Genomic DNA, 11,363 nt, shown 5'->3' on the forward strand with positions numbered 1-11,363 from the left:
AGAATGACTTCCTCCCAGGGCAAATAGCAGCTGTGGGTGAGGAATTTGGATGAGGACCATGGCTGGGACAGAGGGTTAAATTCCCTGACCACCACTGCAGTCTTAGTCCGCCTTGGTCTCCTCTGTGGCTGCTGTTTAGCAAACAAAACCCCAAGCACAGCATTGTTCATTGTGTAGAACATGTATTTTGTCCTGAATATGCAGCAACAATTCACAGTGGCTTCCTTGCCCAGTTTTCCTTGTCTCGTCGTTTCTTAACTCTGCAGGGGAAGGTCAGGCCAGGTTTTAAAAATAAAACATTAAACTTATATATATATACCGTATATATATAAAAGAGATCTTTATTTAAAAAAATAATGGAACAACACCTTTTGTTCTCTGTGTCCACAGAACCACTAGTATACATTTTACAACAGAACATGGCTTATCGTACAAGGCTCTGTGATAAGAAGATCAGTGCAAACAACAGAACAGTACTGATAGCGGTTACTGTACATTAAATCACACACACACAATACCCTGCAGGTGAGTCTAGCATGTCACAGGTTCTTCACAAAGGCCAAATCCTACTGACATTTTACTCCTTATTCAGAACAGCACCTGCCAACAGATATATGGGAATACCACCCCCTAAATGGTCCATAGTGGTGAAGTATATCTCTCCTCCTCCTCCTTCTGTCCAGGCATGGATTCTGCAAACTTTTCCCAGTCCTAGAAGTTGCTCTCAGTGCTGGAAACATGGGGCACTGATGTGGGTCTGGGGAAAGGGGAGTGGCGTGAAAAGCACTTCGGTGGGTGCTGGGGGCTGCGTATGGAGGATGGAGCAGTGAGTCTCGTGGGAAGTCAGCATGGCAGAGAAGTGTTTCAGTTCATCTGACAGTTGCTTGATCTCCCGGCGCAAAGCGGCATTCTGCCTCTCCAAGTCTTGACTTTCCTTTAAAGAAAAGGGGGGAGGGAATCAGTTAGAAACTACAGGCCCACCGTGGAGAAAGAAAATGGGGGCAGTCCACTGGCTGAAGGGCCAAATGCAGGCCTTGGCCTAATTTTATGTAGGTGACATGGCGAGGAAAAACTGAGGTAAAAGAGGATGAAAGAAGGAAGTTGCATCCACACCATAAAATTATATTACATTTAAAGCAGGCATGTCCAACAGGTAGATCGTGATCTATTGCGTATCAAGACCCCTCAGGCACCCCCTCATTGGGAAATAACTCACACCAGGACACAGATATTAATTTTATGTTATTGGGCATATTTGGCCACAACTTTATTGAATTACAGAATGAGAGCGGTATTGGCTTAGGCATTGATTGGACTCAACTATATCTGACTTCTGCCCGCTGCGCAGGAAGTCCGGTCCAAGAGGAAGTCGTCCGGCTCGCTCCTCCGTTTAAACTGCCCCGGCCATGCCCTCCTGGCCAGCGGATTGGCTAGCCAGGCTCTGACATGGCCGGGATCCCCTGGGCAATGGGGGACAAAGTCCCCCGTCCCCGGTGGGGAGTGGATGGCCACGCGGTCCACCGCAACTCCTCCCCACTGGGAAGTGGAGCGGATCTGGCTGAACCCCTAAAAATGGGGCTTTCCTCCTCCCTAAAAAATCTCAACAACTTAGACCAGAACCTCAAAAAAGGGGGTAGATCACTGCAAGTTTTTAACTGTCAGTAGATCACAGTCTCTTGGGAGTTGGCTACCCCTGATTTAAAGCATGTAACTTTCCCCAGGGAATCCTGTACAGCCCTAGTAAGGGACAATGAGCCCTTATGCAGGCCTCTATTTTGAAGTCCTGTCAAGGAACTGTATATAGCCCTGTTTTAATAGATCGATGGATTACCATTATCAGTGTGAAACCTGAATGAGTAAACAAGGTTCCAACATGCTAGTAAAAGTGAGAAAGGGCAGGGAAATGATACATTGGGGATATCAACAAAAGAAAGCAGGGTCTCACTATAAGGTGGAGGACAGAGGTGGTGATTTAGAGTGCAGCACGAGAGGCGGAGAGGCACTGAATTTTTGCACTGTGCAAGGTGCTGCTCAAATTTTAGGACCCCAGGATCAGCCACGGGTGGAGGGTGGTTAGTTAATTATGAGTTTAGGACAGTTCAGGAAACTAGCTGTATCTTTTAACAGTGGGCATTATGAAAAACACAGGTTGATACTTGCAAGTCAAGGGAGAAAGAGGTTTTAGCTTGCATCCTGCTATGTCCTGTGAGCAGGATAAGCAATCCCTTTCTTCATCTCTTAAGGCCCCAATGGGGGAATTTCCTTTTAATGCAAATACTAGCTTCAGAGGAGGGATTTTCCTCAGAACTGCAGCAGGGGAGGAAATGGTTAAATACCCCCCATAAGATCCAGATAATTATCACTTCCTCCCCCAACTAGTGTTATTTGCATTTAAAAAGTTAAAAGCAAAGACACATTTAATGTCAAGTCTAGTTTGGCCCTGAAAGAGAAAGGAGAGGGAGGCAATAATTTAGCTGCCTTCCAGCCCTGTCTAGATTTACCAGAATTATTTCCTTTCATCTTTCCTGGCAGGGAGGTGTATTCCCAGCTACTCCTGTGCAACTCAATTTGCTTCTGTTCTTCAGAGCTAGAAGTTGAAAAGGAGGAGGGAGGGCATCCAGTAATTATTTTCTCCACAACAGATGAAGTGATGATCTCTGAGGTTTGCGGTTGCCAATTCCCACAATTGTAGTGACACTTGTTTTTTTCAGTCACCAAAGTCACAGGAATTGCAACAGAGAACTGTGGCCCATGCAGATGTGTACAGAACTTGGGGGTCATGCTATGGGTTTCCATGTGAATACACACATCAGGTGAGCCGGTGTGGTACAGGGCAGTGGTTTCCCCAACTTTGTTTTCTGTAGACCACTTGAAAATTGCTGAGGGCCTTTGCAGGCCACTTAATTATTATTTTTTGTGCCTGCTGTACCAATTGCAATAGCCTTGCTTATTTGGTGCCTCTCAACAACCACTCATGTTGAGAACATCCAGGCTGTCGAGGAGGAAAAGAGACTTCTGCTTCGGGAGAGGCACTAAAGGGAGCACCACAGGATAGGACCCTCTGGTTCTAGAGCAGTGATGGCCAAACTTGGCCCTCCAGCTGTTTGGGGACTACAACTCACATCATCCCTAGCTAACAGGACCAGTGGTCAGGGATGATAGGAAATGTAGTCCCAAAACCACTGGTGGGCCAAGTTTGGACATCACTAGGTTAGAGAGTCCATCTAGGACCTGGGAGACTTGGTGATTCCCACTGGTGACCATGCACCAATCCCTGTCTCTCAGCCTAACTTAAGCCTCATTAGGTTGTTGTGAGGATAAAAATGGGGAGGAGAAAAGAGTGTGCCCCCTTGAGCTACTTATACAAAAGGCAGGATAGAAATATAATATTACGTTCTAGAAAAAGTATGGCTTTCTGCAAGGTACATTGCCTGGAGCCCTTTTATAACATGCAAAATAGGTCTTAGGTACATTTGTAGAAAGAAGAGATCCACAGCAAGAAGCATCATAATTAAAATTTTTTTTTTTTTTTTGCTTTAAAGATATAGTTTTCAGTTAGAAACCTCTCCCATCTGCTAGGCCCCAAAAGTGGGGGCGGGGGGCGGAGTGGGCTTTCCAAGCACAATTCAAAGTGTTGGTGCTGAGCTTTAAAGCCCTAAACAACCTTGGCCCAGTATACCTGAAGGAGCATCTCCACCCGCATCGTTCAGCCTGGACACTGGGGTCCAGCTCCGAGGGCCTTGTGGCAATTCCCTCTCAATGCAAGAAGGGAAGTTACAGAGAACAAGGCCTCTGTGGTGGCACCCCATCAGATAAACAAAGAGATAAGCAATTGTTCAACTTTTTGTAGACAAGTGAAGGCAGCCCTATTTCAGGAAGCTTTTAACGTTTGATGTTTTGCCATGTTCCTTTATATTTTGTTGGAAGCCACCCAGAGCAGCTGGAGCAATCCAGCAGGATTTAAAAAATAAATAAAAAGGAGCTGGCCTCTGTTTTTGACTGCAGTACTGTATCTAAGAAGTGGTAGTGGGAAAGGGTCTGTGTGGGTGGGGTTCATAGCCTTTTTTCGCTAGCTACTCTAGAGTTTCCAGGCTGATTGACTGACGTTTTCTTCCTGGAAACTCATGTTCTGGGCAAACCCAAGCAGAGAACCCAGCCCCGTGCTGATAGCGGATGACATTTTCAGTCCTCGGCCGCACTCTCTCCCCAGCCGGCGACTTATGAGAAATGACAGCAGTGTATCCTCCGCCGCCTGTAGGTTCCCACTGCCTGTCACCAAGCCCTTTTCATACACGCGTATTTCCTCGGCCACAGACATCCTGACCCGAGAGAGCGTGCGGCTCAGGCCTCAAGGAGACGGAGTGGGGGTGGGGAGGTCAACAACTGCCATCTAGAAGCAGAAAAACCACCTGCCACAGGAAACCTGCTACTGGCCTAGAAGGAAAGTCTCACTTGTTTCTTTCAGCAGCTGGGGAAAGCGGCAACGCAATGGGGAAATTCACCAGAAGATAAAGGGGAGGGGAGCTTCTCTCTCCTTGTAGGTGCAAAAACACGGGGAAACATTTTGTACAGAGAACAAGGCTGGCTCTCCTTTAAAATCCTGTTTGCAATTAAGATTGGCGGCATGGCATACAGTGCTACCTCAGGTTACATACACTTCAGGTTACAGATTCTGCTAACCCAGAAATAGTGCTTCAGGTTAAGAACTTTGCTTCAGGATGAGAACAGAAATCGGGCTCCAGCGGCGCGGCAGCAGCAGGAGCCCCATTAGCTAAAGTGGTGCTTCAGGTTAAGAACAGTTTCAGGTTAAGAACAGACCTCCGGAACGAATTAAGTACTTAACCCGAGGTACCACTGTACTGCTGAAAATATCTTTCCAAAGGCAGCCTCATTGGATTCTGCATTATGCTATTGTCGACACTGGCTGGCAGCAGATTTCTAGGGTTCAGGCAAGGGTCTTTTTCAGCCCTCCTTAGAGATGCCTGGGACCTTTTGGGTGTAAATTGTGTGCTGTGCTACTGAGCTATGGCTCTTCCCCATTTGCTCTTTTATCTTCAGACAAGGTGCTGCTCTTGTTGTGCAGATACTGCTTTTCCCACAGCAGAAGCAGTTGTGTTTGCAACTGTGGCCAGTTTCAGCAGTTCTGGAGCCACAAACAAAAGACATTGGCCATAAATGTGAGTGATCTGGTGCAGAGCTGAGTCACGGGCCTAGTTCAGACAGAAAAGAAGAGCAACAAGCGGACTAGATCTGTACTTGGAATGCACCACAGCAGGTGGGGAATTGCATGCTTGGATGCTTTCTGGTGAAAAAGAAAAACTACTTGCCCACATAAAACTAGCATATCAGAGAGAAGGCTAGGTGAGAATTTTTCTCCATTATACTGTATCTTGGTTTCTACATGCAGATATAACATTCGATATGTGTGATTGCTTCTTACTTTTAACCAGTGCTCAATACAGTGGTATCTCGGGTTAAGTACTTAATTCGTTCCAGAGGTCCATTCTTAACCTGAAACTGTTCTTAACCTGAAGCACCACTTTAGCTAATGGGGCCTCCCGCTGCTGCCGTGCCGCTGCTGCGCGATTTCTGTTCTCATCCTGAAGTAAAGTTCTTAACCTGAAGCACTATTTCTGGGTTAGCGGAGTCTGTAACCTGAAGCGTATGTAACCTGAGGTACCACTGTACTAGCATTGCAGTACTGTGGAAGGTATAGGGATGCATATGCTCACCTCAATGCATATACAGTATACCATGGGATTCAGGGTGTATGCTCTGGATAATTTGTGGTATCTGTGTTATTAAGTGCATAAAAGTATTAAAATGAGTTGACATCCTTGCTGATATAGGAACAAGCGGGGGAACTATACTAAGGGAGAAAGGTTCTGCTGATTTGCCTGCTAGACTCCCATAAATCAAGAAGAGAGAGCCTTTCTTTTCCTGTGAGGGCCCTATATGGCAGATTGCTAAAGCAACGAAAAAATGAATATTGAATTATATGAAAGGAGCCTTTACAAAAAGGCACACCCAGCCACACAATTGCCCACCTGCAGTCTGTGGTGGTACAGTCCAGGAACAATTTTATCACCCCACCTGCACGAAACAGGGCTAATACCAGAGAAATCCTGGTGGGTAGGGGATGGAAGTTCTTACCATGTGGAGGGTATCTGCTTTCTGTGTCTGTTTCTGTCGGCTCTTCTGGGCTGCAATGCGATTCTTTTCTCTTCTTTGTACTTTTCTCATATCATCCGAAGATTCCTGGGTGAGGGGAATCACGCAGTACAAGGTATGACAACAGGAATACCATCTTAACATCTGTACATGTAAGGATCTTGCATAGAATGGCAATCTTGGGATAGAAAGCAGAAGGAAGCGTTTTTCTCAGCAATTCTCTCTCCTCCTCCGTTGTCTCCATGGCAGATTAATTATCAGCTTGATGGAGGACCCTCCCCTCCCCCAAATTTGCCCCAATTCCTAATGCAGGAGAAGTAAGTGCATCTAAGGATCAGGAGAGCCAGCATGTTAATTACATGAGACATCAGAGATGAGCAACTACCCTTTTGGAACTCTCAGTACAAAACAGTTGGGGTGTTCATCTTACATTCAGTTAACTAGAGCAGGGAAGGATGACCTCCAGATGTTGCTGGACTACAAATCCCATCATTCCTCACCATTGGCCATGTTGGCTGGGGCTGATGGGAGCCGTAGTCCAACTGTATCTGAAGAGCCGCAAATCCCCCATTCCTGAACTGCAGTATTGGGTTTTATGTAAAAGTCCCCCAACCTACCAATCCCAGCCTAGCTATGGTCCTAGGATATAGCGTGAAGGCACAAGAGACTACCAGCTTACAAAGCTACGCCAGTTTAGGCCTGCTTAGTGTCTCTCAATAGGTGATGGACTACCTGGGAATCATACGTATGCTGCCTTGGGTTTCATGAAGGAAGCAGGGAGGGATATAAATGTTAAGATAAAAAAACCGATTCACCCATGTCTTTGTCCACATGCCTTTGCCTCACTTTTTAAAAAATTACATCATGTCCAATGATGTAATTTCATGCCTTCCTTGGATAATCTCTTACTGTGTTGTGTTTAACAATTCTTGTAGGGTTCCTACTTCCTTTAGTATATGAGTCTATGAACTCTTTGCACAGATTTGTTCAAGTTTTAAGGACCTGTTCCTAGCAAAGTAAATATCTGGTCTCCATATTAGGATTTTAAAACTTATCCCATCTTGGGTGGTTGTGGTGCTGGCGGCATCTTAACTCTTTCAACGTTTTCTTGAGAGGACCAAAATGGATCAGCACACCTGGCTGCTAACCAGAAGGTTGGTAGTTCAAGCCCACCCAGGGATAGCTATGGGCAGGATTGCTGCATCACAGGGGGTTGGACTAGATGACCCATGGGGTCCCTTCCATCTCTACAATTCTATGACCTCCAACGTTTCTTCTTTTTTGGGACCGTGACTTCAACCCAGGGAGAATGGCACAATCCAGCAGAGGCTTGAGCAGTGCCAAGCAGATGAGGTCATTTTATGCCACCTATCTGTAAACAGTTACAGATAGGTAGCCGTGTTGGTCTGCCATAGTCAAAACAAAAAAAATTCCTTCCAGTAGCACCTTACAGACCAACTATCGCATGCACACGAAAGCTCATACCAAGAACTAACTTAGTTGGTCTTTAAGGTGCTACTGGAAGGAATTTTTTTTGTTTTGACTATCTGTAAACAGTTATTCTGCTCCGATAGCCATCAATGACACTTGTGATGCTTTTCTGCAAGAGTATCACCAAGCTTCCTCATTCGGTCCCTGCACTGCTGTAACTTTAACTGTTTCGTATTAGCCTATTGCCTAGCTTCTTATCATTGGTTTAGCTTTTCTGAATAGCATTTTCCTGGGTTTGTCCCTACATCAGTTCCTTCAAAGTCCTACCAAAATCCCAACAGCGCTGAACGTTTCTCATTCATTCTGTTCCTCTCTATTTCAGCACACGAAATGAACCGAAGTGTTTCGCAAAGTGGCAAGACGGTATCAATTGGAGCCCATACTTGGGGCTACCTTTGAAGGTGACCCGGAAACTACAACTAATCCAGAATGCGGCAGCTAGACTGGTGACTGGGGGCGGCCGTGGAGACCACATAACACCGGTCCTGAAAGACCTACATTGGCTCCCAGTATGTTTCCAAGCACAATTCAAAGTGTTGGTGCTGACCTTTAAAGCCCTAAACGGCCTCGGTCCTGTATACCTGAAGGAGCGCCTCCACCCCCATCATTCTGCCCGGACGCTGAGGTCCAGCGCCGAGGGCCTTCTGGCGGTTCCCTCATTGCGAGAAGCAAAGCTACAGGGAACCAGGCAGAGGGCCTTCTCGGTAGTGGCGCCTGCCCTGTGGAACGCCCTCCCATCAGATGTCAAAGCGATAACAACTACCTGACATTCAGAAGACATCTTAAGGCAGCCCTGTTCAGGGAAGTTTTTAATGTGTGACATTTTAGTGTATTTTTGGTCCCTGTGGAAGCCGCCTAGAGTGGCTGGGGAAACCCAGCCAGATGGGCGGGGTACAAATAATAAATTATTATTATTATTATTATTATTATTATTATTAATAATAATAATAATTTATTGAGTTGTTCTGGTGCCTTTAAGCATAAACAGGCAGAAATCCTATAGGCAAAGTTTTCTCCATGCTAGGAGATGCTGCATCTGTTGAATTTCTGTGTTTTGTGCTCAAGGCACAGGAGCCCTGCTAGAAAAAAAGAGAGACGGCCATAAAATTAACTCAAGAGGAATTGACCAAACTGTACCTGTTTGCTGGATGAAGAGGACTGGCTGTAGCTGCTGGAGTCGCTGCTGTCAGAGCTATGGGGCATGGCTTACAGCTCCCCCTGCCTGTGGTCTTTCCTTTCTTGCTTCCTGGAGGTCCTTGCTGATTCTCTCCCTCCTTTACTTTCGACTTTTCCTCTTTCCTCCTTTCCCTCTCCTTCTGGCTTCTTGGTCACTTTCTTTGACACTCTCCCAGTGTCTACATTCCTGTCCTTTTAGAGTCTGCAGCTCACTCTGATAGTTCCCTCTCTTTAGAGCTTAGCTGCTGTGGTTTCTCGGAAGCTGCAAGGGACTCAACTGAAAGTCACGTGGGCGGAAACTCCGAAGATCAAAAGTAATGAGAGAGAGAGAGAGAGAGAGAAAACCTTTGGGAAAATCAAAATAGTCTGAAAAGAAAAAAAACCCGCATAACTTAAGGCAGTTAGAAGAAGAGAAAAAGCGGTTTCGGCTACATTGCAAACCTCAGAAGAGGAGGAGAAACAATAAAGTCTGTTAAGTATAAAGATAGGGTTGCCATATTTCAAAAAGTAAAATTCCTGACACCCACAAAGTGGCTTTTTACTTGGCAGACCCCCAAATTGCTGTTTTTTGTTTTTTTTAGGAAACCACCAAAATCGTTGAGAATCTTTTTGGGGAGCAAGCCCAAATTGTTGAGCTTTTGGGGGGAAACCTCAACACAAAATACAGTGGTACCTCAGGTTACATACGCTTCAGGTTACAAACTCCGCTAACCCAGAAATAGTACCTCGGATTAAGAACTTTGCTTCAGGATGACAACAGAAATCGTGTTCCGGCGGCGCGGCGGCAGCGGGAGGCCCCATTAGCTAAAATGGTGCCTCAGGTTAAGAACAGTTTCAGGTTAAGAACAGACCTCCGGAACGAATTAAGTACTTAACCTGAGGTACCACTGTAGTGATTTTAAGCTTTTGGAGCTGTTTCTGAGGGGCATCGGAAGGGGGGTGCGAGGTGTGTGGTACGTCCCGGTTGTCATCCTTGAGGGGGGTGACAAAATGTCACACCACGGGGCGGGGTGGCACTTAGCACGGGGCCTGGCCTGCAGCACACCTGAGCTACGCATCTCTCCTGGGAGTGACACAGTGACACGGAACCCCACCCTGCCCAAAACAGCAGTGTGGGGCTTGCATGCACCAGATGGACTCTGTGGGCAGATCGCTGCCCCCCTGGGCGGATCACCGTTCACCGTAGCACCCCTGGGCGGTGCCCCCATGCGCAGATTGCTGCAGCACCCCCGTGGGTGGCTCACCCTGCCCCCACCGCTCCTGGTGCAGCTAGCTACGCCCCTGCTGTTTCCACTAATTTTTCTATCACGTTGCCATTCATCCAGGTTTTCCCTGACATTTTGAAGATTTGGCAAAATTGCCCCCGGCGCCATTTTTACACCCCAAAACCAGGACATGTCAGGAATTTTCCTGACATATGGGAAACCTACATAAAGATGAATTGTGAAGGAGCTGTATGATAGGGGGGGAAACAGTTCAGTCCAGATATATTTTGTAGAGGCCATCACAATTGTAAATGGCTGTGATGTATCTTTATGATTCAGCACTATATAAATATTTATAGAAATAAAATAAAAATGCAATGTTCAGTACTGGTAAAAAAAACCACAGTGCGATTTAAAAAATAATAATTTTAAAAAGCTGTACATTTGCAAGTAAGCAAGCAAAGGAGACAATTTTTGGTATTAGAATTCTCACATTATTGGGAAACAGAAATTCCATTTCTTGTCTTTGCCTGGAAGCAAGTAGTTAAGATATTTGGATATTTATACTGTAGATTGTTAAGAGCTTGAGAGATCTCAAAAACGCCTTAGTGAAATTGATGTACTAACTAACATTTGGAACATGTCACTAAAACTGACCTCCTTACTCAAAGGTTGGAAAACAGCCAATACAACAAGGGTTCTGGGAGGAGCCAGGAAATTACAAACCAAATGGCATCAGTTCTAAATAAATTAGTGGGAAGCATTTGTAAGGATAGGAATTATCAACCACAGAAGACCAAGCCCTTCAGGGGAAGAACTAGTGGTTTTCTGCAATGGAAAGTCCTCCTCACCAATCTTTTGGATTTCTTTGCAATTCAACAGGCTTGTACTTAGTGGTGATCCAGTAGACATTATGTATATGGACTTCCAGAAAGCTGCTGACAAAGTCACTCAACAAAGGGCCTTCCTAGGTAAATTTAGCAATCACATAACAGGAAGGGTTCTCTTATCGATTAGTAACCAGTTAAGTAACAGGAAGCAGGAGATAAGAGTAAATAGACAATCTCACATAGGTGGAAAATATGCACTGGGATATTCCAAATCTTTGTACTGTAACCGATCCCACTTAACTTTTTCATAAACAAAAAAATAAACTAGATTGACAGGGCAGGCTACCAGAGACCGACTCCCATTATAACCCTCTATCTTATTTTTTCTCCTGTGGAGGTAAAGGGCAATAAACTCACTACCTGAACCAAGCGATTTCTATAAGAAAAAGTTGCTAGAGACAGAGATACGACCTGCTGGCAGTGATTAGTT

The 11,363-nt window shown here is 45.6% G+C and overlaps 1 protein-coding gene across 2 annotated transcripts; it reads right to left on the reverse strand.

The window, feature by feature from the left end:
* Window positions 1-316: 316 nt before the first annotated feature.
* BATF (basic leucine zipper ATF-like transcription factor) lies at window positions 317-9,147 on the reverse strand. Of its 2 annotated transcripts, XM_028719341.2 has the most exons (3): window positions 8,800-9,147; window positions 6,154-6,258; window positions 317-934 (listed from the first exon to the last, which is right to left on the reverse strand). In XM_028719341.2, the coding sequence occupies exons 1-3, from the start codon at window positions 8,863-8,865 to the stop codon at window positions 725-727; spliced, it is 381 nt and encodes a 126-aa protein (XP_028575174.1). In that variant the 5' UTR covers window positions 8,866-9,147; the 3' UTR covers window positions 317-724. The 2 variants fall into 2 exon arrangements, with proteins under 2 accessions (XP_028575174.1, XP_077781616.1); XM_077925490.1 differs by lacking the exons at window positions 6,154-6,258; window positions 8,800-9,147 and adding an exon at window positions 4,106-5,661.
* Window positions 9,148-11,363: the final 2,216 nt, after the last annotated feature.

Source organism: Podarcis muralis, chromosome 1, assembly GCF_964188315.1.
Source record: "Podarcis muralis chromosome 1, rPodMur119.hap1.1, whole genome shotgun sequence".
Lineage (NCBI taxonomy): Eukaryota > Metazoa > Chordata > Lepidosauria > Squamata > Lacertidae > Podarcis > Podarcis muralis.